The sequence below is a fragment of the Dendropsophus ebraccatus genome, chromosome 3, assembly GCF_027789765.1.
Source record: "Dendropsophus ebraccatus isolate aDenEbr1 chromosome 3, aDenEbr1.pat, whole genome shotgun sequence".
In the NCBI taxonomy this organism is placed as follows: domain Eukaryota; kingdom Metazoa; phylum Chordata; class Amphibia; order Anura; family Hylidae; genus Dendropsophus; species Dendropsophus ebraccatus.
Genome location: NC_091456.1, coordinates 49,885,198 through 49,912,341, shown reverse-complemented (window position 1 = coordinate 49,912,341; position 27,144 = coordinate 49,885,198). Strand labels below are relative to the sequence as shown.

At 44.8% G+C, this 27,144-nt stretch overlaps 2 protein-coding genes across 4 annotated transcripts in view; one reads left to right on the top strand and one right to left on the bottom strand.

Annotated features, from left to right (window-relative positions):
- Window positions 1-27,144, bottom strand: part of LOC138785607 (myosin-6-like) — a 452,023-nt gene that overhangs the window by 415,172 nt on the left and 9,707 nt on the right. The window lies entirely within an intron of this gene.
- The window catches only part of LOC138785605 (spindle assembly abnormal protein 6 homolog), a 65,399-nt gene continuing 53,549 nt past the window's right edge, over window positions 15,295-27,144 (top strand). The window contains exon 1 of one of the 3 annotated variants that reach the window (XM_069961712.1): window positions 15,295-15,523. In XM_069961712.1, the coding sequence (XP_069817813.1) occupies window positions 15,459-15,523 (65 nt within the window). In that variant the 5' untranslated portion in view covers window positions 15,295-15,458. Of the gene's footprint in view, window positions 15,524-19,404; window positions 19,450-27,144 lie in introns of those variants that run through there. The other 2 variants (XM_069961710.1, XM_069961711.1) reach the window with 2 other exon arrangements.

Genomic DNA, 27,144 nt, shown 5'->3' with positions numbered 1-27,144 from the left:
CCCGGCGTTTGCACATCCTGCTCAGCTAACCAGTGGCTTTGGCAGGACTACGCACTGATTAGCCGAGCAGGACGTCCAGCCTGGAACCCCCAAAGCATGCCAGGTAATGTATGCCGATGCGAGTATGTATTCTCATAGCAAAGAACTGGCAATGGATCCGCAGCGGATTCGGTATGCGCGAAGATACCCTTATTACATTATTTTCACACTAGCATTAGGCTGCCTTTAAACTGTGCCTGCAAAACAAACTGTCTGTTCTGAACAGGTTGAACTTAAAAAAAAAAAAAAAGTGTACTCACCTGCTGCTCCCATTGTGACAATGGCTGGTACTCACTCGTGACCAGCTAGGAAAACTTGCTATGATATTCTTGCAAACAATCCAGGACTACAGGCTTTTTTCTTTTAGAGGGTTATTTTCACAGTTAGGCCATGTTCACATGGCATAAGAGACCGGCCATTCCATGATCCGGAGCAGCCGGTCTCATCCCGGCCGCATCAGAACTCCCCGTAGCACACTATCAAGCGAGTGGCCAGAGCCGCTCGCTTCATAGTGTGCACTGACATGGTTTCCTACGGCTGCTATTCACTGAATAGCAGTCGCAGAAAACTGACATGTCAGTTCTTTGCGGCGCCGCAAGTGGTCCCGGCCGAGGCATATACGATGTGTATAGGCTCCGGACGGGATCCCATAAAAAGCAAGGTAACGTATGTTTTCGTACAAAGTACGGCCATTGTTGCCGATAGCAATAACGGACGTACTTTTATGAAAACAAATGTTGTGTGAACATAGCCTTAAAATGTAAATGTTCTTTCAGCAAAATCTCAGATATTCACATGTGCTCCAAATACCACACAAGGTAAATTAGTGTTGTCAGGAGAGATTCTTCCAAGGAAAAAATAGATTGTAAAGCTCATTATTATTTTAATAATAGTACTTCACATAGGCTGGATTCTGCGTTTTTGCATTTGTTTCACTGTATTTATTTTAGAACGTTTGATTTCAACCTACAGAAAAAAAGTGGTCAACCATGTCTTTGTGCACATCAATTTTTTTTTTTTAAATGGATCCATTTGCATCAGTTTTTTTTTATACAATGTGAGTCAATGCTGCAGGATGGCATACAACTGCATCTGTTTTTCCATCAGTCCCCCCCCCCCCTTTAAATGGATACATTAAACGGACAACAAAAACAGTGTTTTACATAAAATCACTGTTGCCAACCAAATACGCACATTGTGCTGCTAAACTAGCTAAAAGGATGTACATATTTGTTAAGAACACATGCTTTCAAACTAAAGATCACTGCAATGTAGTACTTATACAGGATATTGTGTTTGCGGTATTGCAGAAAATATTTTTGTTTTACTTAAAATTAAAATTGTGATTGATACAAGATCATCTGCCTCCATTTCATAATTGTGTAATACAGAAAAAAGGACCAGATTCCTTCAGCTCTCTTTAACCCTTAAAGGACCAGGCCAATTTCGCCTTTTCCTTCTTTTGCTTAAAAGGCCATAGCACTTGCCTTTTTTTCACCTAGAAACCCACATGAGCCCTTATTGTTTGCGCCACTAATTGTATTTTGTAATGGCAGGCTGAATTTTTGCATAAAGTACACTGCAAAACCAAATGCAAAACTGCAAATGCAAATCCAAATGCAAAACCAAAACTGAAGTGTGAAAAAAAAAACGAACTTTTTTTTTTAATTGGGGGGGGGGGGGGGGTTTACGCTGTTCGCCCTGGGGTACAATTGTCTTGTTATATATGTTCCTCAAGTCAGTACGATTACAACGATATGTACTTGTATAACTTTTATTTTACTTGATGGCTTTTAAAAAATTCAAACCATTTAAAAAAAATATATGTTCTTTAAAATTGCTCTATTCCCAGGCTTATAGTGCTTTTATCCTTTGGTCTATGGGGCTGTGTGAGGTGTAATTTTTTTGCGCCATGATGTTTTCTTTCTATCGGATGCTTGATTGCGCATATGTGACTTTTTGATCGATTTTTATTACAATTTTTCTGGATATGATGTGACCAAAAATTAGCAATTTTGCACTTTGGAATTGTTTTGCGCATACGCCATTTACCGTGCGAGATCAGGAATGTGATTAATTAATAGTTAGGGCAATTATGCACACAGCAATACAAAACATGTCTATTTATTTGTTTTTATTTATAAAATGGGAAAAAGTGGGTGATTCAAACTTTTATTAGGGGAGTTTTTTTTTAAATTAATAATAAAACATTTTTTTTTTACACATATACTAGTCCCTGGGGGACTTCTTGTATAGCCACACTGATCTCTCATAGAGACCTATGCAGTATACAATGCAACCGAAAACAATAGAATGCCGACTTTGACAGCTGCATTTAAAAAGCTTAAAAAGCTGCATTTATTAGCAGGCACGGCGATCGGACCTTGCCCACCAATAGCCGCTGTCCCGGGCTGCATAAAGCACCCGAGAATGCAGCGGTTCAAAGCAGGGTCGCCGCGCGGCCCCCCTTCTGAACTCCCCTAGTGACGCTAGAACGTACGGGTATGCCCTGGGTCTTCTAGGGGTTAAAATTCATATATTTATTGTTGCAAATCTTCTGTATGAATACCTTTACCTTCAAGCTCAACACACATGTGATTATACAAGGAAGCATGAACATATAGACTGGGCACTGACCACGTATGTTTTCTTATAATTGTGTAATATACGCGTATAGAGGTCCCTCAAGTTACAATTTTATTTGGGTCCAAGAAGGACCATTGTATGTGGAAAATATTGTATCTTGAGCAAAAAACTCAAGCTAAAGCTTTGGCTGTCCAGGCATGATGGGAGTTGTAGTTTTGCAACAGCTGGAAAGTCAAGGTTCCCTACCCCTGATCTATTAACTATGTATAAATATATTAAAGGTCTATACTACAGTCTTTACTGTAGGATCAGTGAGACTATGGAACTCCCTAACAGAGCAAATGGCCATTGTGAACAAGGGAGGCTTGGGTGCACTTCTATAGTATAAAAATATTACAAGTTAAGGTTAATATAGTCTGGAAAAGGATTGTTGATTCATTGATTTATTCTTATTAGGATTCAGAATGGAATTCTTTTTCTATAGAAAAGTAAAATTGGCTTCTTGCCTTCCAGTGGCTCAACACTGTAGTCTGAGCTAGATAGATGCTTTTTTTTCTTTTACAAACAATAGGGGGAATTTATCATCAGGGTTTTTTCCTGTTTGTGGTTTATTTCTGCTAGGCAGTAATAGACTGGTGTATTGAAAAAGCAATTTACTATTAGGGGCACGCATAGTCTATTTTCTGTGGTGGCGAGTTGTTTGTCTTAGAATTGTCCTGAAATATTCTCATTGGCCCAGATTTATCAAGCTGGCTATGGTCATTTTACACACAGAGATTTATCTGACAGATTATTGAAGCCAAAACCAGGAACAGGCTATAAACAGAGAACAGGTGTAAAGGGAAAAATAAATAAATAAATTGAGATTTTTCACCTTTTCAAATCCATTCCTGGCTTTGGCTTCATTAATCTGTCAGATAAATCTGTCTGTGTAAAAGGACCCTAAAGCTCACACCAATCAATTAAAGCTCAGGTTTTAATATCTTAATGAGTGGTGGTAAAATATAACATGAGCTGTGATTGGTTGCTGTGGGAAGTACCACACAGTTTCAGGCAACTTCCTGAATTCAGACCTGCTTTTTGCACCTACTCACTCGCTCAAAAGCTCGGTGTCCTCTTTGTCTCAGAGGAGCTCCCTCATTCCATCACCTCACAGATAGAGGTCATGTGATTTCTGTCTCTGTGGGCTGGGTTAGCTATCCAATTTCTTGCTAACCCAGTCCCCAGGAGGCATCAACGGCATCATGTGACCTCCATCCGCTGCTGCTGTCTAGCACTTTTTTTTTAGAAAGACCCAATCGAGGAAGGACAGAACATAGGGCTCTCTGATGCTGATGTTGGGGAGTATATTCTTCCCACTCCCCAGTGAGGTTTAGACACCCAAAGCAGTACCTAGCCCTCTAGGCAATGTGCATTAGACACCCAAAGCAGTACCTAGCCCCTAGGCAATGTGCATTAGACATCCAGAGCAGTACTTAGCCCCTAGGCAATGTGCATTAGACGCCCAGAGAAGTACTTAGCCCCTAGGCAATGTGCATTAGACGCCCAGAGCAGTACTTAGCCCCCTAGGCAATGTGCATTAGACGCCTAGAGAATTACTTAGCCCCTAGGCAATGTGCATTAGACGCCCAGAGCAGTACTTAGCCCCTAGGCAATGTGCATTAGATGCACAGAGCCCTAACCAGTCTCCTAAAGCAAAGCGCATTAGGTGCCCCCCCCCCCCCCCACCTCCTTTTTTTCCTTTTTCAGATACCTGTATTCTGAAGACCACATCAGATTTAGTGGACTATGTCGAGGACTGGATTTTTTTTTTTTTTTTAAGTTAAATGGTCAATGAGTGGGTCTGGGGGTGGTAATTTAAAAAAAAAGATTCTGGTGTTTTTTATTTTATTTTTATTTTTCAGGCTTAGAAGTGAAAGCAGTCAGATAGACAGCATCCATTACTAAGTCAGGGCTTAGTGTTGGCTCATAAAAGGGCTAACACTAACCCTCACAGTATTACCTCAGTACTAACTGTCAAAGGGGTACCAGGAAGAGCTGAGTATCAGCAGTCCTGGAGAATCAAAAAATGGTTCTCCTGGTCTAGGCGATGGCAGACTGGTATTAATAGGCTGGGAAGGGCCAAAATAAAAAGCCCTTCCCACTCTGGTATTACTAGGCTGCTACTGTTTGGTTTTTTACTCAGCTGGTTATGGAAAAGAAGGCCTTTTTTAAACTTTAAAAAGCATGTTGGACCCTGTGTTTTTTAAATGACATAAAACATAAATTATGTATGGGTAAAGTGGGCATGCCTTGTGCCCGCTGTTTCCATAAATGTAAATGTATAGACTTGGGTACATGCCCCACCACCCTCCCATTCAGACTTTCTATGGCGACGGACTTAACACTATGCAGCGATGTCTACACATGGCTGCATATAGGCTGCAGTGTCTGCATAATGGCTGCAGAATTGCCACTTTAGTCTTTCTTGGCAGGTTGGGTAGAAGGCATCAAATATTTGCCTCCTGCTTAGTCTGCACCCACGCATTTCAAAAAGCCAGCTAAAGAGCAGAAGCTTTCTGCTCTTGAATGGGAAGTCTGTACAGAGCAGGGGATCGCAGCTATGCACAGCTCCTTACTGTACAGCCCCAGGAGGTAAGTGGTGATGTAATTGCATCACTACTTAACCTTTTACATTCCGTGAGCTGGGCGCTCTGCACCTGACCCACAGAGTGAACCGGCTTTACATCAGGTGATGAAAAACACCACCTCTAGTGTGGCGTCGTTGTGTAATTCATGTGCGACTATTTTAGATAGTTGTTAATTCATGACTACTTTAATATTAAGCTGAATTCTGGGAAAATGACGCAAAATTGTGCAAAATTAAGAGACTTTTCCACGCGTAGGGCTGGGCGATATTGGCCTAATGTAGCCACGGTAGCGATAACTGACGATAATTATGACACGCTACTTAGGTAAGCCACACCCTTTTCAAGCCACACCCACTTGACTGTGCCAACCCGGGGACATTATGTTTTAATAGATTTTTTTTTTTTATAAAGTAACTCAGGGAGCATCAAAACAAGGCTGGGCTATTTAGTCTATTGTCATTATTATTATTTGTTATTATTAGGGGTCTTGGCAGAGACCTGGATGTGTATATTACAGGTATACAGCCACTACAGGATGTGTATACACAGGTATACAACTATGTACACACTGCAGGATGTGTATATACAGGTATACAGCCACCACAGCACGTGTATATACAGGTATACAGCTATGTACTACATAGCTGTATATCTATGTAAACATGTCCTGTAGTGTGTAGATAGCTGTATACCAGTATATACACATCCTGTAGTGTGTACATAGCTTTATACCTGTGTATACACGTCCTGCAGTGTGTACATAGTTGTATACCTGTATATACACGTCCTCTAGTGTGTACATAGCTGTATACTTGTATATACTCATCCTCTAGTGTGTACATAGCTGTATACACATATATACATGTCCTGTAGTGGCAGTATTATGTATGTATGTATGTACACACTACAAAACATGTATACACAGGTATACAGCTATGCAGATTCTCCATTAAAAACATATGCACACTCAGCTAAGCTGAGAAGGGGGGCTGATCTGGACAGAAGGGGGGGAGGGGCTGATCTGGGCAGAAGGGGGGGAGGGGCTGATCTGGGCAGAAGGGGGGGGGGAAGAGGGGCTGATCTGGGCAGAAGGAGGGGGAGAGGGGCTGATCTGGACAGAAGGGGGGGGGGGGGGGAGGGGCTGATCTGGGCAGAAGGGGGGGAGAGGGGCTGATCTTGGCAGAAGGGGGGGGGAGAGGGGCTGATCTGGGCAGAAGGGGAGCGGGTTAGGGGCTGTGTGGGGGGGGGGGGGAGTTGGAGGGTGAGGCACTGCTGCGAGCTGTCAGACTTCTGCAGGGCAGGGGATGGGAGAACCCCTGCCTTAATAGTATATGTGCACCCTGGAACCCAAGCAGGTTAGGAGCGGGGACACAAGGGTGCTGAGCATAAATTGGCTTTCGCTGCAATCGCACTGACTCACAGAATAACAGAATACAGATAACCGGTCACTTTTACTGTAACTTGCATTATTTAAGAAGAAAATTGCCCAAAGTTTGTTAATTGCGGTTCTTTTTTTTTCAATTTCACCCCACATATGCCATTTTTTTCTGTTTCGCTGTACCTTTTATTGCAAAATGAAAGATGTCATGAGAAAGTAAAATTAGTCCCACAAAAAATAAGCCATCATATGGCTCTGTATATAGAAAAATCAAGGAGTTTTGGGTGTTAGAAGGTGAGGAGGAAAAAATTAAAATGCATAAGTGAAAATAAACCTGGACCTGAAAGGGTTAAGCATAGCCCATCCTCTGATTGTATTTTTCTAGCATGTTGTCTTCCTCTACCATTTGGTATATAGGTAATTAATGTTCTGTCTTGAATGCATCACAGGGTGGATGGCAACAGTTGATTTTTGAGAACAGGTACTAGTTAATCCTGTAGAACCACTTCAGCATTAGTGAGCAACAAAGCCAACTATTCTTCCTTGTGCTGCAACTTCAGCATCCGTAGACCATTTGCAAAAGGAGGCAACAGCTCTTCCTCTTTTTGATGGTAGGCAAAAAAAATAAATAAATACTTTTTCTCCATACATATATGAACAGCTGCTTCACTCATGTCCCTTGCCTGACCTTATAAGCTGGTAGGCAGGGTGGTCTGTCTATCTGTATCAGTCTTTTAGGGCCAGTTCACACGGAGTAAAATCGGCAGAATTCCGTGGTGGAACGCAATCCTGCCTGCCTCAGTGTGACACTGTTTCTCTATGGGAGCACTCACACACCTCCGTTTCCGTTGCTCTCCGCTTGACATGTCAATTCTTTGAATGGAGAGCAAAGGCAGATAAAGAAGTTATACTTACCTCTCCACAGTCCCATAGTGTCATCCTTAGGGTCTCCAGTTTTGGAGACAAGCCCGAGGCGGGATCTTCTCAGGTGGGATAGGTAGAGGTAAGTATAGCTTCTTTACTTGCCAAAAAGTTCTTTGGCTTAACTGGATAACCCCTTTACATGTCATTATAAGGCTTGGTGTAACCAAATAAAAACTTGAACAAACGTAAACATTCCTCTTAAGTACAATCCCAGTAAGAGCTACTCCTACAGCTCAGGTACGTAAAGCCGATCTAATATTTTGGCAATGTGCTGATGTTCACACAATGCAATTGTGTCAGTGAGTGTGTTATTAATGTTCTCAAAGCAAACAGTAAGTTTAAAAGCTATTGATATTCTATCTCGGGCTTGTGAAGCAATGTTTGCCATCCCCACCTTTATTTAGACCATACAATCCTCATGTATTTTAAAGTCAACGTCTACATTCCATGGTTAAAGTAAACAAGCGGAACAAAGAAGCTCATGTCTCAGCACAACTTATAATTTCAGAAAAGCTTATAAAACCTTCACAAAAGCCCTGTTTAATAGTTGCACTTTTCATTCCTTCTAGAAATACACAGAATGTGAACTTCCAATGTGCAGGCTTTAAGAGCATATTCTGGCCCTGATTTTAAAATTAACAGTTTCCTGTCTTGAGGCAAGTTCACACTATGGAAATTTCACGGATAAACTCAGCGGAATTCCGCAGTATCTCCAAGCGCAGGACCGTGTGCCTTTCCACCGGCTCCATAGACACCATTCTATGGGCCGGCGTATTCTGCTATAGCGGAATACCGTGCCCATAGAATGGTGTCTATGGAGTCGGCGGAAAGGCGCACGGTCGTGCGCACGGACACACTGCGGAATTCCGCAGAGTTTATCCGCGAGAATTCCTCAGTATGAACTCACCCTTGGTCAGTGACTAGCTGAACTGTCAGGCCTTGCTCCCAAGGAAGAGAGGAGACCGGGGGATCGAACAGAAGCAAGTGTGAGCTGAGGAGGGTTTCCCCTACAAAAATAATAACTGTCATCCATGCAAGAGATATGCTACATTTATCAAAGCAGCTCACAGTATCTTCCCTTGACAACTACTTTGCATGTCATAAAGTAGTTGCATACTTACCTCAGGTATCCAATGGGAGAGTCTTAAAGGGGTTATCCAGCGCTACAAAAACATGGCCACTTTTCCCCCTACTGTTGTCTCCAGTTCAGGTGTAGTTTGCATTTACTTCAATGGAACTGAGTTTAAAAACCCCACATAAACTGGAGACAACAGTAGGGGGAAAGTGGCCATGTTTTTGTAGCGCTGGATAACCCCTTTAAACCAGTTATATCATCAACATATAATGGTTCCCTAGCTCAGGACCTCCTTCCTATGTGCCAGAATAGAGATCAGCACTGTTAGATTGCCTCACAAGCAGCTATTAACGTTTTTCAAGAGAAAACACTAGGGTTGTAAAGTACAAATATAGAGCATACTCACCTTACATTACTGTGTGAGATGCTTTTCTGATGACATCAGTGTCATGGTTGCATCATTAATACAGCAGGGACAGAACAACACACGGAGGAGTAAAACAGGTTTGGGGTGGACAGATGTTGGGAGCTATATGATGCTAGAAGTTTGCCCTGACTACTCTTGTTCACTGTGCCACTTACTACTTGGATATGCTGCCCCTCCTTTATTAGATGGGAGCCATTCCACTGTGGCTAATAACATAAAGAGGGTAATTTCTATAAGCACTACACCTGTGTAAAAAAAAAAACGTACACAAGCCCGCATGTTTTGCCCTTTTCAAGTAGTGGTCAGTAGAAAGGAGCGCAACTCCAGCCTGTTCTGGTCCATCTGAACCCAAGCCTGCAGACTATGATTAGCAGTGGGAGCCCTATGGACGCCTGGAAAACATGAATACAGCCCCGGTCAATAAGTGGCTGAGCGGGCAGTCGATCAGCTGGGTATGTGACATTGCAGCCGGAAGAGCTGCAGAAGGATTGTGGCTGTCAAAGGGACACGGGAGGATGGGTAAGTACACTTTGTTTATTATGTTCGCGCACCCCCCTGCCTTTCTGCTCTTTTCTTTTTTTATAGAACTTCTCCTTTAAGCTATTGCTTGCTGAATTCAGCTTAACAACCTTATTTTTATTGTGCAAACATACTGTCCTATGTACTGTAGCACTTTAGTTTTCCCTGCATTTGATTTTAATAATAGGTCATTTTCTGATTAAACATTTCTATTAAAGGGGAACTCCACATAAGGAAAACTTGTTTTCTATTAAAAGTACATTAAAAATTATATAGATGTGTCTATATAATGTATTACCATATCTGTACGGTTCTGCCACACTGGTAGCTGATAGAAATCCAGGAAGTGAAGAAAAACGGCCTCTGTGCCAATTCACATTGTCTCCTGCTCCTTCTGCTATCCCCCCTTAGGAGACAAATATTCTATGCCTCTGTCTCACATTGTGTGTGTTTGCTGAGTGCAGGCTGATGATGCAGACAGGGGGCAGGGCGTGATGTCACAGGAGGCTTGGCTGGATCCCCAATCACCTGAGTGATTCACCATCTCTGTGCGCCCAGAAGCAGGTGTTGCACTGATTTCTCTGATTGTGCAAAAGTCTGCAGTGAAATTAGGGCTGTGTTCACACATGTTGGAGTGTCATTGCAGTACGGCAGCGTATTCACAAAAATGATGCAGTAACACAAGTAAATGATGCTAAACTGCACGAGAGGATCTGAGCCAGCACTTGGAGAAAAAACAAGGCATAAACAGTATATCCCATGTAAGATAGTATTGGATAAGCTCCTTATTGTGGCGCTCAACTTCAAAGATAAAAGATGCTTGATCATAATATGTGCGTGGAAATGAAAAGAAAAAATGAAACTGCCATGTGCCAACACAGCCTAGATGTTCTGCAACAGATTTGGACGGGGAATGGGCAGGGTGGAGGACTATGATGAACAGTTGAGGGAAAGCACTGCATTCTGGAATCTGTACTACATTCCGGGAACTGCTCAACCAGGAAATAAAGAAACACAATACAGAACAAAACCCCCCAAATCAAATGGATTTTTGGTAGTTTCAAAACTGGAATAGATAGGTAAGTAATGCTATATGCTTCTGCAGAAGTTCCATTTTTTTTTTTTAACCTCTACCTGAATTTCCCCTTTAAAGGAAAAGTCCCATGGAGTTCAAAAAGGGAGAAACGCAGAGGGAGCAGGAAAATAATAAACAAAGTAAACTCTGTGCCTCTATAGTGCTGCCTCTGGGTCCGACTGACGGCCGCCCAATGTCATCTTAGGCTGGAATCTGGGTAAGTCATGTACCCGGCTCTTACAGCTACAATGTCACGACCCGGCTGAGCGATTCCCCTTTAGCCACTCAGTGAATAGAACGGTGTCCTGACCCACACTGCAACTTGCAGTGTGAATAGAGTCATAGATGTGCTGCCAAAGTTTCCCTTTTTTTCTGTTAACTGTGGGGGTGTCTGGCTACCTCCTGTTGGCTTGCACTCCACCCATGTCCCAAGGCTGCTATAAAAGAGATAATTTGGCTACTATCTGCCCAGTTGTAGGCTTATTCAGCCCAGGAGAGGCCATTGCTAGTGTGAAAATGCTAGAGTAGGGACCATGTCTCGAGGACGCCTTAACGTGGCAACATGGTACACTCTGTTTGATCAAATAGTTTGCTAAGATCCTCACTTTTCTAAAAAAAAAAAAATAATAATAATAATTATATTTTAATTTTTAATATCTACAGAGCAGGTGTTTACCGTGTGTATGCTGGGAGGAGTATATACGGTGAACCCTTGCACCTGTGGGTTGCTGTTGCACCTTCTGTTTTTGTCTGTACTTGGGCCACAGGCAGCGTGCAAGCTGCAGTGTGAACGGAGTCATAGATGTGCTGCCAAAAGTTTCCCTTTTTCTCGGTGTCCTGACCCAGTCACGGTTGGCTGAGCAGGCAACCACTCAGCTGGGTACAGAGAGCTGCAGGACACCAATGGCTGTCTGTAATTTCTTACATTTGCTGCTACTTTTATGCAAAACATAGTTTTACCAGTAAAATACTAGTACTTGAATTGTCCCTATTATTCACAAGAGGCTGCCCTCAGGCCTGCGTGAAAACATGAAAGGGAATCTGTCAGGTCCGTACCAGTTACAGAGTTGCAGACACAGCCAGTTAGGCGATAGGGAGATAAAAGAAATGACACCTTTGTCTTTGCTGGTGGCCATTTGCAAAGTTATAAAATCAAATTTTTCCTTGGAAACTGAAGTATCACAGCTACCTGCCTGTAGCACCTTTCTTGGAAACTGAAGTACCACACTTACCTGCAGCTCTGTACCTGGTGGGGAACTGACTGATTACCTTTAAGAGACCACTGCCAGCTGCAACCATATTCATTTGGCACATTAAAACTTTTTTGTGAACTTTCTTCCTTTGCTACTTTTGCAACTACCTTGAAGGAGAGCTCATTTCCACAGTACAAGAGTGAGAAGGAGGCGTGACTAATCATGTCTACAATGCATGTAATTATAGGTTCAGGCGGAAACACTCATTTGTAGTTACCATGGCACACTTGCCTTAAACACAACCCTTGCTCATACATTAAACTCATTGCTTCCTAAAGTACTTTAAGATAACGTGGCTGCAAATGAGCTTCATTTCAATGAATAGCTGTCAAACTAGTTTATGCAGGATACATTTCCATTTGATACAATATACTACAAAAAGAATAAAACAGCTTAGATGGACAAAGGTTAAAAAAAAGGGCACACATGCTACAGTATGGTACAGTGAGAGGTTTGATTAAACTACAAGACTATAGAAATTAATTATACTTTTCCGGTATCGGCCTCTTGCTTTGTGTGTTTTACCTCCACATGTATACTTTGAAATCTCAATAAGGCTATGTTCACACTGCGTATGATTCCGTCCGTAGTTCGTACGCCGCCGTACATGTGCGGCTGAAACTACGGGCGTGGGAAAAATCGTCATGCGGCCGGATGCGTACAAACCGCGAACATACGCCCGTAGTAGAGTTATGCTTCCCTAGCTTGTTTCGAAGCGATCTGAGGCAGGTCATTTACTTGGAAATCTTCGCCCAGCCCAATAAAACTCACAGAACCTTTTGGATTGAAAAATCAAGTTCAATTTGGCTGAAATAAGTACTCCGTACGGGACCGCACTGAAATCCACGGCCGTGAGTTTCAACATTTCTGTCCTCAAACAATGGTCTTGTTCATTTTTCACGGCGCCGTATACGATCCGGTCGTAAGCTCATACGTAGTGAGCACTGTGCGGGCGTATATCGTATACTTTCAAGCGAACGCATCAACCTCACAACTATACCGTATATTGGCGGTTCGCACTACGGACGGAAACATACGCAGTGTGAACATAACCTCATCATGTTTAAGTATTTTAATTAATATCTATTAAAGATTGATATTATTTTCGAATGAAAATGGTGTGGCTCATACGTTTTTTTTGGAGTAGTAATCGGTACATGAGCAGTACACAGAGAAAATTCTCTAAGATTTGTTTAGCTAGATACAAAAATGAGTAGTGACAGTATCGTTAAAACCAGCTCTATAGCAAAACTGACGGTGCATTCACACCACGATTCTGCTGTCTGGTGCACAGATACATTGGCATGCTGTCAGAATATATCTGTGCACGGACTGCACTTACTTTTGTGGCCCAAACGTAGTCATCTAGTGACTACATTCGGTCATTTCATGCACATTAACCAGTTTTCACTCTGACGCAAAAGTGCAACAAAACTTACTTTTGAGACCTAGCTGACTACTTTTGCGCCATAGGAGTTAATGGGGTTCGACAGATATGTCAGCACCAATTATGAAAAGGTGTGAATATACAGTATCTTCTAGACAGGGAGATATACGGCCGATAACGATAATTGATATGGCTGCACAAAGACAATCTGCCAACCAACAAGCAAATGCTCGTACAGTATGTCAGCTCGACGTTGGCACTTTTACATGGTCCAATTCTCAGGTAAATAGGTGTTATTAGGAATACTCATTACCGATAAACGGCACGTGTAAGGTGCCCCCCAAAAAATCTACTACCGATTAATCATTTGTGGAGAAAAATCCAGATTGGAAAAATCTGGATTTTTGGAAAATTAAAATTCTCTGTTTGTAAGACAGTCATGCCACATAAATGAATTAATAATTCACATATACAACACGTCTACTTTATGTTGGCATCTAGGGATGAGAAATTTACAGTACTCTGCTAGGCTTGGCAGTCGTCTTATCAGCCTGCTCCCTTTGAACTCTGTGCCTCTCCTCTCTAGGAGAAGTCTCCCAGGCCTGGATCTCACTTTTCCAGGCACCACGGAGTTCAAAGCAGCCTGACAAGCTGACCGCAGAGCCTACCAAAGCACTTTGCTAGTACCGTAAATTCGCTTATCCCTCGTGGATTCATTTGGTAACTGTCCTTTTACTTTTTTTTAGAAATTCGCCTAAATCTAATTTAAAGGGAACCTGTCTTCCCCTGTGCCGGTCAGAGCCCAGCCGACCCCCCGGCGCAGACACATATACTTACTGCTTCCACAAAGTCCCGTTACGGCCGCAGAGATATCCCCGTCCAAAGCCACGTGCTCATCAGAGATGACTCCGACACCCATAGAGAATGACAGCTCCAGTCATTCTCTATAGACGTTGGACTCATCTCTGGGGAGCGCGTGCGTGGCTTCGGACGGGGATATCTCTGCGGCGGGACGGGCTCTGGGACCGGGACTTCGTAAATGTGCCACCAGTACATCGCTTTTTTGTTGTTCACACGAACACACAGGAGCAGGCACGAGGATGCTGATGGTGTGGTCCTTTTTTTGAACCACCACCCAATTCCTGTACACGACACTGGTCTAACACGGAGCACTGACAGGGCATGAAGCACTTGAGGCGGGCTGTCCAGCCCCAAGAGTGATAAAACCCTCTCCCCTCCGTAATGCGGCTCCCTTAGAATCAATGGAGTCACGTCTAAGAGGGGAGGGCAGATTGTCACACTGGGGGCAGACCGGACCACCTCCAGTGCTTCATGCCCGGTCAGTGCTCCGTGATAGACCAGTGCCGTGCACAGAAACCGGGCACCACCGCTGCTGGTCTGTTCATGTATAAAACAAAAAAGGAATGTACCGGTGGTAGAGTCACTTTAACCTTTTAGTTGGTTCACAGAAATTAAAGCAAGGAGGGGAAGATAAAGATGGGGGGGGGGGGGATAATTTTTTGTTATACATTTTCAATTGTAATCTGTATTTTTCTGTAACACAGCAGATATTTACAGAAAAATTATAATCCAAAGGTATTACCCTCAATCTACGGTTAGAAATATCCCATGTGTGCAGGGAAGTGAGGAAACAGTAACCAAAAAAAAAGATGATAATGTCCCTTTAATAAAACTGCAGAAATAATCGCTGAGAGAGATAAACCAGTGAGGTAATAATTTCCCCCAAAAGTTCCTTGAATCCTGTGGCTCCACCATGACATCCGTCCTCACAGCGTCTCCCTGTATGGCTTGTAGCTATAGGGGCAGTAATAACTGAGACCCTGTCACTCATGGGCTTCCAGGATTTACACACCTGCCTGAGGTGATGTTGCTCCATTGTGGCCCTCACACCCCGAGCTGTGGAAGAAGGCGAGAGGGCTGCGGGCGGCGGCCGGCGGGAAGGTGGCGCGAATCCTCACGGGAGCCGCGGCTGTGAGGGAAGGGGGAGGTGAAAGGGGAGGTGGAGCAGAGCGGCAAAGGTGAGGCGGCTCATTAGCACAGGGAGCATGGTGCGCGGCTCGCCGTACGGCCGGACCGCTGCTGCTAACCTGTACCGCTCCACGTGAGCTCAGCCGGGACATGTCCGTGTAGGGAAAGGCGGCACCATGGTTGAAGAGCTATTCTGTAAAGTGGTCTCCATTTACATCAAGTGTCGGGACTGTGAGGAGAGGTAAGCGGCGCCCTGTGTACCTGCACACTGCCCCGTACACCTGCACGCACACACACTGCCCCGTTCACCTGCACACACACACACACACACACACTGCCCCGTACACCTGCACACACACACACACTGCCCCGTACACCTGCACACACACACACACACTGCCCCATACACCTGCACACACACACTGCCCCGTACACCTGCACACACACACTGCCCCGTACACCTGCACACACACACTGCCCAGTACACCTGCACACACACACACTGCCCCGTTCACCTGCACACACACATACTGCCCCGTACACCTGCACACACACACACACACACTGCCCCATACACCTGCACACACACTGCCCCGTTCACCTGCACACACACACATACTGCCCCGTTCACCTGCACACACACACATACTGCCCCGTACACCTGCACACACACACATACTGCCCCGTACACCTGCACACACACACATACTGCCCCGTACACCTGCACACACACACACTGCCCCGTACACCTGCACACACACACACTGCCCCGTACACCTGCACACACACACACTGCCCCGTACACCTGCACACACACACACTGCCCCGTACACCTGCACACACACACACACACACACACACACTGCCCCGTACACCTGCACACACACACACTGCCCCGTTCACCTGCACACACACACACACTGCCCCGTTCACCTGCACACACACACACACTGCCCCGTTCACCTGCACACACACATACTGCCCCGTACACCTGCACACACACACACACACACACACTGCCCCATACACCTGCACACACACACATACTGCCCCGTACACCTGCACACACACACACACTGCCCCGTACACCTGCACACACACACACACTGCCCCGTACACCTGCACACACACACACACACTGCCCCGTACACCTGCACACACACACACACTGCCCCGTACACCTGCACACACACACTGCCCCGTACACCTGCACACACACATACTGCCCCGTACACCTGCACACACACATACTGCCCCGTTCACCTGCACACACACACACACACTGCCCCATACACCTGCACACACACTGCCCCGTTCACCTGCACACACACACATACTGCCCCGTTCACCTGCACACACACACATACTGCCCCGTACACCTGCACACACACACACTGCCCCGTACACCTGCACACACACACACTGCCCCGTACACCTGCACACACACACACACACTGCCCCGTACACCTGCACACACACACACACACACTGCCCCGTACACCTGCACACACACACACTGCCCCGTTCACCTGCACACACACACACACACTGCCCCGTTCACCTGCACACACACATACTGCCCCGTACACCTGCACACACACACACACACACACACACACACTGCCCCATACACCTGCACACACACATACTGCCCCGTACACCTGCACACACACACACACTGCCCCGTACACCTGCACACACACACACACTGCCCCGTACACCTGCACACACACACACACTGCCCCGTACACCTGCACACACACACACACTGCCCCGTACACCTGCACACACACACACACACTGCCCCGTACACCTGCACACACACACACACTGCCCCGTTCACCTGCACACACACACGGCCCCGTACACCTGCACACACACATACTGCCCCGTACACCTGCACACACACACACACACTGCCCCGTACACCTGCACACACACACACACACACTGCCCCGTACACCTGCACACACACACACACTGCCCCGTTCACCTGCACACACACATACTGCCCCGTACACCTGCACACACACACACACACACACACACTGCCCCATACACCTGCACACACACACACACACTGCCCCGTTCACCTGCACACACACACTGCCCCGTACACCTGCACACACACATACTGCCCCGTACACCTGCACACACACATACTGCCCCGTACACCTGCACACACACATACTGCCCCGTACACCTGCACACACACATACTGCCCCGTACACCTGCACACACACACATACTGCCCCGTACACCTGCACACACACACATACTGCCCCGTACACCTGCACACACACACATACTGCCCCGTACACCTGCACACACACACACACTGCCCCGTACACCTGCACACACACACATACTGCCCCGTACACCTGCACACACACACACACTGCCCCGTACACCTGCACACACACACATACTGCCCCGTACACCTGCACACACACACATACTGCCCCGTACACCTGCACACACACACATACTGCCCCGTACACCTGCACACACACACATACTGCCCCGTACACCTGCACACACACACATACTGCCCCGTACACCTGCACACACACACATACTGCCCCGTACACCTGCACACACACACATACTGCCCCGTACACCTGCACACATACAGTACACTGCCCTATACTCCCTGATGCCCGGGGATAAATGTATCAGTTTGTTTATGTAGCCAGGAGTCAGTCCTCCCTGTTATACACAGGAATTACAGGATGTGGTGAATCCTTTGCTCTATATAATTCTCTGTGTGAGTTGTTTCTAGTGTGTGAGTACACTGTGGCGGCTGCCCACCTCCCTGTGCTGTGCCTGTATGGAGCAGGGCAGCTGGTGGGGCATTACCTGGGGAGTATTGCCCATGGTAGTGACCTGTGCATCTCACCTGCTAATTTTCTGCTTATATGACAGAAAACTATAATTACGGCATGACTTCCAAGGAACGCGGAGGTTGGACCCCACTGACCTAGAATTTAATTTGTCTGTCAGCCCGGCTTGTTTTTTGCGGAGGAGATACGTTTTCAATGATACCATGTTTGGAATATTTACAACTTTATATGTTGTATACATTACACATTTTTGCTACAAATGTGATATTATATATGTATTTTTATGTCAATATTTGTTTTCTATGGGGATTCTTAAAGTGACTGTACCACTAGGCCCAGGCCTTCAGCCTGGGCCTGGTGGTACAGTCACTTTAATAGGGCAGTGGTGTCAGCTTGTTACCTGGGTGTGATTTCACCATAATACACAGAACGATAGATGTTAGCTACGTTCAGTTATGATCGTGATTATGAATGTTTGTATACGCTAGTATAGGAATTATCGCTATAACAAACAAACGATGTGTACATACACCCAAAAATTTGTGAACGATTAATAATGATTTTATGGTCAGCTCAAATGATGAGATCAGCGACGTATGAACCAATTTTTGTTAGTCATTGATTGTTGCCGCATTTACACCAGAAGAGTATCACTTAAAGGAGAAGTACGTTGAAAATTTTTATTAAAGTATTGTATTGCCCCCCCAAACTCAAATGTACACTTATTATGGGAAATGCTTATAAAGTGCTTTTTTCCCTGCACTTACTACTGCATCAAGGCTTCACTTCCTGGATAACATGGTGATGTCACGACCCGACTCCCAGAGCTGTGCGGGCTGTGGCTGCTGGAGAGGATGATGGCAGAGGGATGCTGTGTCCCTCCAGTGCCCTGTGTCCCTCAGTGTCCCCCTGCCATCATCCTCTCCAGCAGCCACAGCCCGCACAGCTCTGGGAGTCGGGTCGTGACATCACCATGTTATCCAGGAAGTGAAGCCTTGATGCAGTAGTAAGTGCAGGGAAAAAACAACTTTATAAGCATTTCCCGTAATAAGTGTGTATTGGTGATTTACATAACTTTTGGGGGATAATACAATACTTAAATAAAAAATTTTGCTGAGCTTCTCCTTTAAATTCGAATGCTATAATGATTTTTCGCACATTTATCTTTCTGTAATAGGGCTCTAATTTTAATGCGTAAGTTTCTGACGCTGATCCGAATACCACCAGAAGCAGCCAATTGGACTTTCTGCTCCAGTCTCTGCCAGTTAGATATCAGTTCTGCTTTATTCCAGCATGGGGCAGGAAGAGGGTTTCTAAACAAAATGTAAGGACAGAAGTTTTCCTTGTCATTTTCTTGTGTGCGCCTAAGGCCCAAAGCTACCTGCACACAGCATGTCAATTTATGTTGTAGATTTAATGCAAAATTTCCCTCTGACTTGAACCACTTAAAGTGACTGTACCACCAGGCCCAGGCTGAAGCACTGGAGGCGGGCCGACCCACCCTTAGTGGGAAACCCCCCCAGCCCTTTCACGATGTGACTACATTAGAATCAATGGAACCCTATCATAGAGGGGCTGGGGTTTCCTCCCACTAAGGGTGGGTTGGCCCGCCTCCAGTGCTTCAGCCTGGGCCTGGTGGTACAGTCACTTTAAGGACAGACACATTTTTTTTTTTTTTTTGCTCTTTTCTTTTATCCTCCTTGTGTTTAAAAAGCTATATTGCTTAAATTTTTTTCACCTACAGACCCACATGAGTCCTTATTTTTTGCTGGCTTGTTATCTATGTTCCTCAAGTCAGTATGATTACAATGTTAGGCAACTTGTATAACTTTTATTTGATTTCTTTTAAAATATTAAAACTTAAAAAAAAACAACTAAAAGTTCTTCAAATTGCTCTTTTATCCATGGGGCTGTGTGAGATGTCCTCCCACTAGGCATCCCCCCACTAGACACCAGGGATGGGGGACACTGGCTATTTAAATACAGCTGTCAGCTTTGCCCGCTGCATTTAAAAAGCTAATTAGCCAGGAGCGCCAATCGGCCGTGCCGGTTACAACATGTGGCTAATACTCACTGTCCCCAGCTGCTGATAGCCCACACTGTGAGCCCTCTGCTTCTCCCTTACGGCGGCAGGACGAGCAAACTCGTCTTGCATTGTTAAGAGGTTAAGGTAAAGAAAAAAGAAACAAAAGGGTCCCATGAGGGAGTCTCGTGCCGGAGACAGAACGCAGGGGACCCCGACATGGATTCCCTCACTTTGGTGATATTTATCTTTGTCATCTGATGTGCTTTTGTGACTTTTTGGTTTGGTGCCTGTAGCAGCATGTACGGATATTTTTTCAGCTATCGCTTGTGATACAACTACCACAATGTCTGCACTACTTTGTTGGCTACAACTAGTATCTCAGAGGGATTATTACATTATATGCATGTCAGGGTGCTTTGCGTACTGAGATTATCACACTCTGTCCCCTATATGTGTGTTTTTATATTTTAAATGGTTTTTATCTTGTATGTCTTCTCACTTGTAGTCTTTTGTACCATAAAAAAAAATATATTGTTTATATTTTGTTACTACACCAATGAGTTGGTTTATTTGAGTGTGAAGTGCCGTCCGTTTTTTATGGTATGCTTTTTGCTTTGCTATATTGTGCTGATTTTCTGCTGCAGGTTTTCTCGCTATAAACGGTCTGCAGAAATTTAGGGCCTGTGTAAATGTACCTTTTTTAGGGTTATTCATGGGGAACATTTTAATTGGTAATAATGCTCAGGCTGCTGTCAAATAGAAGCCTTTAATGTGAGGATCAGTACGTGGAATTGCCCACTCAGCTAATAGACTGAGGTGTGATGCCTCTTCAGCCACTGATGCAGTATGCTGTACTGATATGAGGTGTCAGCACACTAAGGGCCCTATTACACCAACAGACTATCTGACAGATTTTTTTTAAACCAAAGCCAGGAATGGATTTGAAAAGAGGAGAAATCTCAGTCTTTCCTTTATTACCTGTTCCCTGTTTATAATCAAATCTGTTAGATTATCTGTTGGTGTAATAGGGCCCCACAGTCTTTATGATAAGCATGAGAATATAATATATATATTCTTTTTTTGTGCTATGTATAAAATAAATAAATTGCTGTTGCTGTGCACTACAATTGGTGGGGGTGGAGGGTGTCCTTACCTGACTTGCTTGATGGCAGATGTTGCCAAATCAGGACAGTGGTATCTCCAAGTGCACAATCCTTCCCCCCCCTCCCCCCCTCAGAGCTAGCACCGTCAGATACAGGGCCGTGGAGTCGGTAAGCCGCAGCTCCGACTCCTGAATTTTATTAGGACCGACTCAGACTCCTTCATAAATGGCCAGTCATATACCAGGGGAGTTATTTATCACACTGGCTCAGCAGCTTCTCCCTAATGTCCTACATGATCCTGGGGAGACTTCTGAGGGAATAAGGAAAGATATAAAGCAGCTTCTCCTGTGTGTGCAGTGGATGCAGATAGTCTCCAGCCTCCATGTCCTGAACAACCTTAAGAACTAGACTAGATGGAGCAGGTGGTCTTTTCCTGCGGACAGTCTTCTGAGTTTCTAACTAAATATTCACCATACAAGAAACACTGCTAACAATGCCAGATCCCTGTAATATAGAGGTCAGCCATAGTGATATCCATGGGGCTGTGTGAGATGTCCTCCCACTAGGCATCCCCCCACTAGACACCAGGGATGGGGGACACTGGCTATTTAAATACAGCTGTCAGCTTTGCCCGCTGCATTTAAAAAGCTAATTAGCCAGGAGCGCCAATCGGCCGTGCCGGTTACAACATGTGGCTAATACTCACTGTCCCCAGCTGCTGATAGCCCACACTGTGAGCCCTCTGCTTCTCCCTTACGGCGGCAGGACGAGCAAACTCGTCTTGCATTGTTAAGAGGTTAAGGTAAAGAAAAAAGAAACAAAAGGGTCCCATGAGGGAGTCTCGTGCCGGAGACAGAACGCAGGGGACCCCGACATGGATTCCCTCACTTTGGTGATATTTATCTTTGTCATCTGATGTGCTTTTGTGACTTTTTGGTTTGGTGCCTGTAGCAGCATGTACGGATATTTTTTCAGCTATCGCTTGTGATACAACTACCACAATGTCTGCACTACTTTGTTGGCTACAACTAGTATCTCAGAGGGATTATTACATTATATGCATGTCAGGGTGCTTTGCGTACTGAGATTATCACACTCTGTCCCCTATATGTGTGTTTTTATATTTTAAATGGTTTTTATCTTGTATGTCTTCTCACTTGTAGTCTTTTGTACCATAAAAAAAAATATATTGTTTATATTTTGTTACTACACCAATGAGTTGGTTTATTTGAGTGTGAAGTGCCGTCCGTTTTTTATGGTATGCTTTTTGCTTTGCTATATTGTGCTGATTTTCTGCTGCAGGTTTTCTCGCTATAAACGGTCTGCAGAAATTTAGGGCCTGTGTAAATGTACCTTTTTTAGGGTTATTCATGGGGAACATTTTAATTGGTAATAATGCTCAGGCTGCTGTCAAATAGAAGCCTTTAATGTGAGGATCAGTACGTGGAATTGCCCACTCAGCTAATAGACTGAGGTGTGATGCCTCTTCAGCCACTGATGCAGTATGCTGTACTGATATGAGGTGTCAGCACACTAAGGGCCCTATTACACCAACAGACTATCTGACAGATTTTTTTTAAACCAAAGCCAGGAATGGATTTGAAAAGAGGAGAAATCTCAGTCTTTCCTTTATTACCTGTTCCCTGTTTATAATCAAATCTGTTAGATTATCTGTTGGTGTAATAGGGCCCCACAGTCTTTATGATAAGCATGAGAATATAATATATATATTCTTTTTTTGTGCTATGTATAAAATAAATAAATTGCTGTTGCTGTGCACTACAATTGGTGGGGGTGGAGGGTGTCCTTACCTGACTTGCTTGATGGCAGATGTTGCCAAATCAGGACAGTGGTATCTCCAAGTGCACAATCCTTCCCCCCCCTCCCCCCCTCAGAGCTAGCACCGTCAGATACAGGGCCGTGGAGTCGGTAAGCCGCAGCTCCGACTCCTGAATTTTATTAGGACCGACTCAGACTCCTTCATAAATGGCCAGTCATATACCAGGGGAGTTATTTATCACACTGGCTCAGCAGCTTCTCCCTAATGTCCTACATGATCCTGGGGAGACTTCTGAGGGAATAAGGAAAGATATAAAGCAGCTTCTCCTGTGTGTGCAGTGGATGCAGATAGTCTCCAGCCTCCATGTCCTGAACAACCTTAAGAACTAGACTAGATGGAGCAGGTGGTCTTTTCCTGCGGACAGTCTTCTGAGTTTCTAACTAAATATTCACCATACAAGAAACACTGCTAACAATGCCAGATCCCTGTAATATAGAGGTCAGCCATAGTGATATAGAGAGGGGTCACACAGTGATATGGAAGGTCACTGTGGGGGCACGCAATAACACACACACACACACACACACACACACACACCCTGCTGCAGCCATAGCATACACACAACCACACAGCCTGCTGCAACCATAGCATGCACACAACCACACAGCCTGCTGCAGCCATAGCACACACACAGCTTGCTGCAGCCATAGCGCACACCACAAACACACACAGCCTGCTGCGGCCATAGCACGCATACACACAGCCTGCTGTAGTCATAGCACACACACAGCCTACTGCAGCCATAGCGTGCGCGCGCACACACACACACACACATTTTTTTTCCCAACTCCGACTCCAGCCAAAACTAACTCCGACTCGGACTCCACGACTCCTACTCCGACTCCACAGCCCTGGTCAGATAGCTGCTTTTAATCCAAGATCAGTCCTGGGGTCTGTTCGGCAGGTGATGCAGTTATTGTCCTAAAAAGCAACTTTTAAACTTGCAGTCCTGTGTCAAACTGCCGTGGCCTAGAGTATATGTGCTCTAACCTTGCACCACCCTTCTGTCCCTCCAACCCACCCTCTTCATCATTAGAAATGCCACTGGCAGCATTTCTTCTATTCCTCTGCAGTGGGGAGGAGGGACAGAGAGGTTGTGCCAGCCTAATGCATACACAATCCAGGCCACGCCAGTCTGACACAGGGCTAAAGGCTTAAGTTATTTTTTAGGACAATAACTGCATCACCTGCCGAACGGACCCCAGGACAGTTCTTGGATCTAAAAGCAGCTATCCGAAGGTACAAGCGCTTTGGGTTGATCAGATTGTGGGTACAGAGTCACTTTAAGAACATCGGGGGAGATTTATCAAACATGGTGTAAAGTGAAACTGGCTCAGTTGCCCCTAGCAACCAATTAGATTCCACCTTTCATTCCTCACAGACTCTTTGGAAAATGAAAGGTGGAATCTGATTGGTTGCTATGAGCAACAGAGCCAGTTTCACTTTACACCATGTTTAATAAATCTCCCCCATTGAGCGTGCTGTGCTTTTTCAAACAGCTTATCAGCAGGGATATCTGGAGTTAGACCACTGCTAATCTAATAAGGTAATTACATTTTTCAGGTTGAACACTTCTTAAAAGTAGTCCTGTATCCTGATATTTTGTACCTACTGTATAGTTGATGTCTGCCTGTTTATTTCTTTTGCTGCTAGTTTCTTGACTTTTTTTTTTTTTTTAAAGCTCTGTTCCTTGAGGTACAGAGCTGTGATACGTCACTAAGGCCTATCTACAGTGCATACATAAGGGATGTCACAGTACTCGAATTTTGACTTTGATACTGACACCTAGTACCATGATTCTTGATACCAAAATGATAATACAATAATACAAAGCCTGTCCATTTAGTCTTAAAGAAGTCCGGCAGATTGCAATTTCCCCCGCTGCTGGATTTTATAATCTGTATTATTTTGCAGTGTATTATTTTGCAGATCTGTTTAATCTGTACTGTACTAGTTTAATAAAGGTAATCGTGTTAAACCACTTTTCCAATTGCAGGTCCGCATTTTTTTGCAGACAATGTGATTGCCAAAAAGGTTACAATCTGTAAAAAATAGTGGATCCCATTGACTTCTACTGGAGAATCTGCAAAAAAATACAGGTCTGCACTAGGACAAGTTGCAGTTTACTGATTTGTGTGAATAGCTCAAACAAAATCAATGGGCAATAACTTAAATACGTAATTGCGGATCCGCAATCGTGGATATTTAACAGGCACTAAACACCATCTTAGGGTACTATTACACCAAATAATTATCGTCTGTACTTGGCCGATTACCTACCATTCTGGCTGATAATCATTCAGTGCAGGGATTGGGAACCTTCGGCTCTCCAGCTGTTGCAAAACTACAAATCCCATCATGCCTGGACAGCCAAAGCTTTAACTTCCACTGTCCAGGGTATAATGGGTACTGTAGTTTTGCAACAGCTGGAGGGCCGAAGGTTCCCCATCCCTGATTTAGTGTAATAGATCATGCTGAAAGTCAACGATCAGTCGACATGCACAATGCCGGCTGAGTGTTGTCTTTCATCATGTTTTACAAAAACTCAAACCGTGTAATAGGAATGGTGGCAGCAGACTGCTGCTATCCTCTATGGGCCATGCCGGCGATCTAAATATCACCGTTGCCCTGCTCCTCCCCGCTCGATGTCTATGCGTGTAGTAGCACAGGGAACAAGGAGCAAGCAAGAGCTGACCTGACAGTTCAGCGTTTACATGCTCCTAAATATCGGATCATATGTAATACGACCCTTAGTAATGGATGCTGTCTATCAGAGATCTTCCACTACTAAGCTTGTAAAGTGAGAAGAAAAATAAATAAATGAAGAAATATGGTTTCTTCCATTAAACAATATCCAAAAGCCATACAGGACAGGAACCTGGAGACGCCTCTGCTCACAGCCTCAGCGCTTTCCAATACACCAGTAATTTTTAAAGTTGTAGGGGTCAAAATTGGATGTAAAATGGTTTTAAGTATTTATTGTGCAGAAAAGGGTTTTGAACCCCTTAAGGACCCTTGGTATACAATTACTTCATGGGAGCCTGTGATTTAAGAACCCATAGCATAAATGTACGCCAATAATTCCAGCGGCAGCTTTGGGCTGCCAGGAAAATGTGGATATACCTCCAGCTGTATTCCCACCTTAAAGGACAAGTGCCATGAATTTTTTATTTTTTTTCCCAGTAATTGAAACACATTACAAAGTTATATAACTCCTGTAATATGCTTCAATCACCTATCTGCCTCCCTTCCCTGTCTTTTTCCCCCCTCCACCCCCCACCAGGAAGTGTCCTAACTCACACAGACCTAATGTCTGCCGTCACCAGGCAGCTCCTTCTTGTGAGGATGAGTCATCAGCAGGAGGGCTGCTCTAGGTCCTGTTACACCAGCCTCCCCCTCCCCAGTCCAAGTGATGGCTTACAGTTGTTCAGCCAATGGGAGCTGAGCAAGCTGAGTCACCTGACAAGGCAGGGGAGGGGGGAGGCTAGTGTAACAGGAGAAGGAGCTGAGAGAAGAGCTTGGTGACTGTGACGACAGTAATTAGGTCTGTGTGAGTTAGGACACTTCCTGGTGGGGGGTGGAGGGGGGAAAAGACAGGGAAGGGAGGCAGGTGATTGAAGCATTGAGTTATATAACTTTGTAATGTGCTTCAATTACTGTGAAAAAGTTTTTCATGGCACTTGTCCTTTAAGGACTGATGCTGAGAATTAAAGGATGCAGCTTTAATTCAGTTCTCTATCCCCTTTGGTTTTTCCATGTACAACAGCATAAAGTAACGGCCTGCATTCACTGAATAAGATTGAAGAATCATTTTTAGGATCATAGACATGTTTTTAAATGCTTGTTTAACCCCTTAACGATATCGGGCGTAAGTATACGCCCCCGCAGGGTGGGCTTTAACGCAAACGGGTGTATACTTATGCCCGATGTTTCCCCGATCACTGTGTGTTCACACACAGCGGTCGGGGAAGATGGCCTGCTATAATGTATAGCAGGCCATCTCTGCTCGTCGGCACGGGGTGTGATTAACCCCTCCCGTGCCGACGGTCG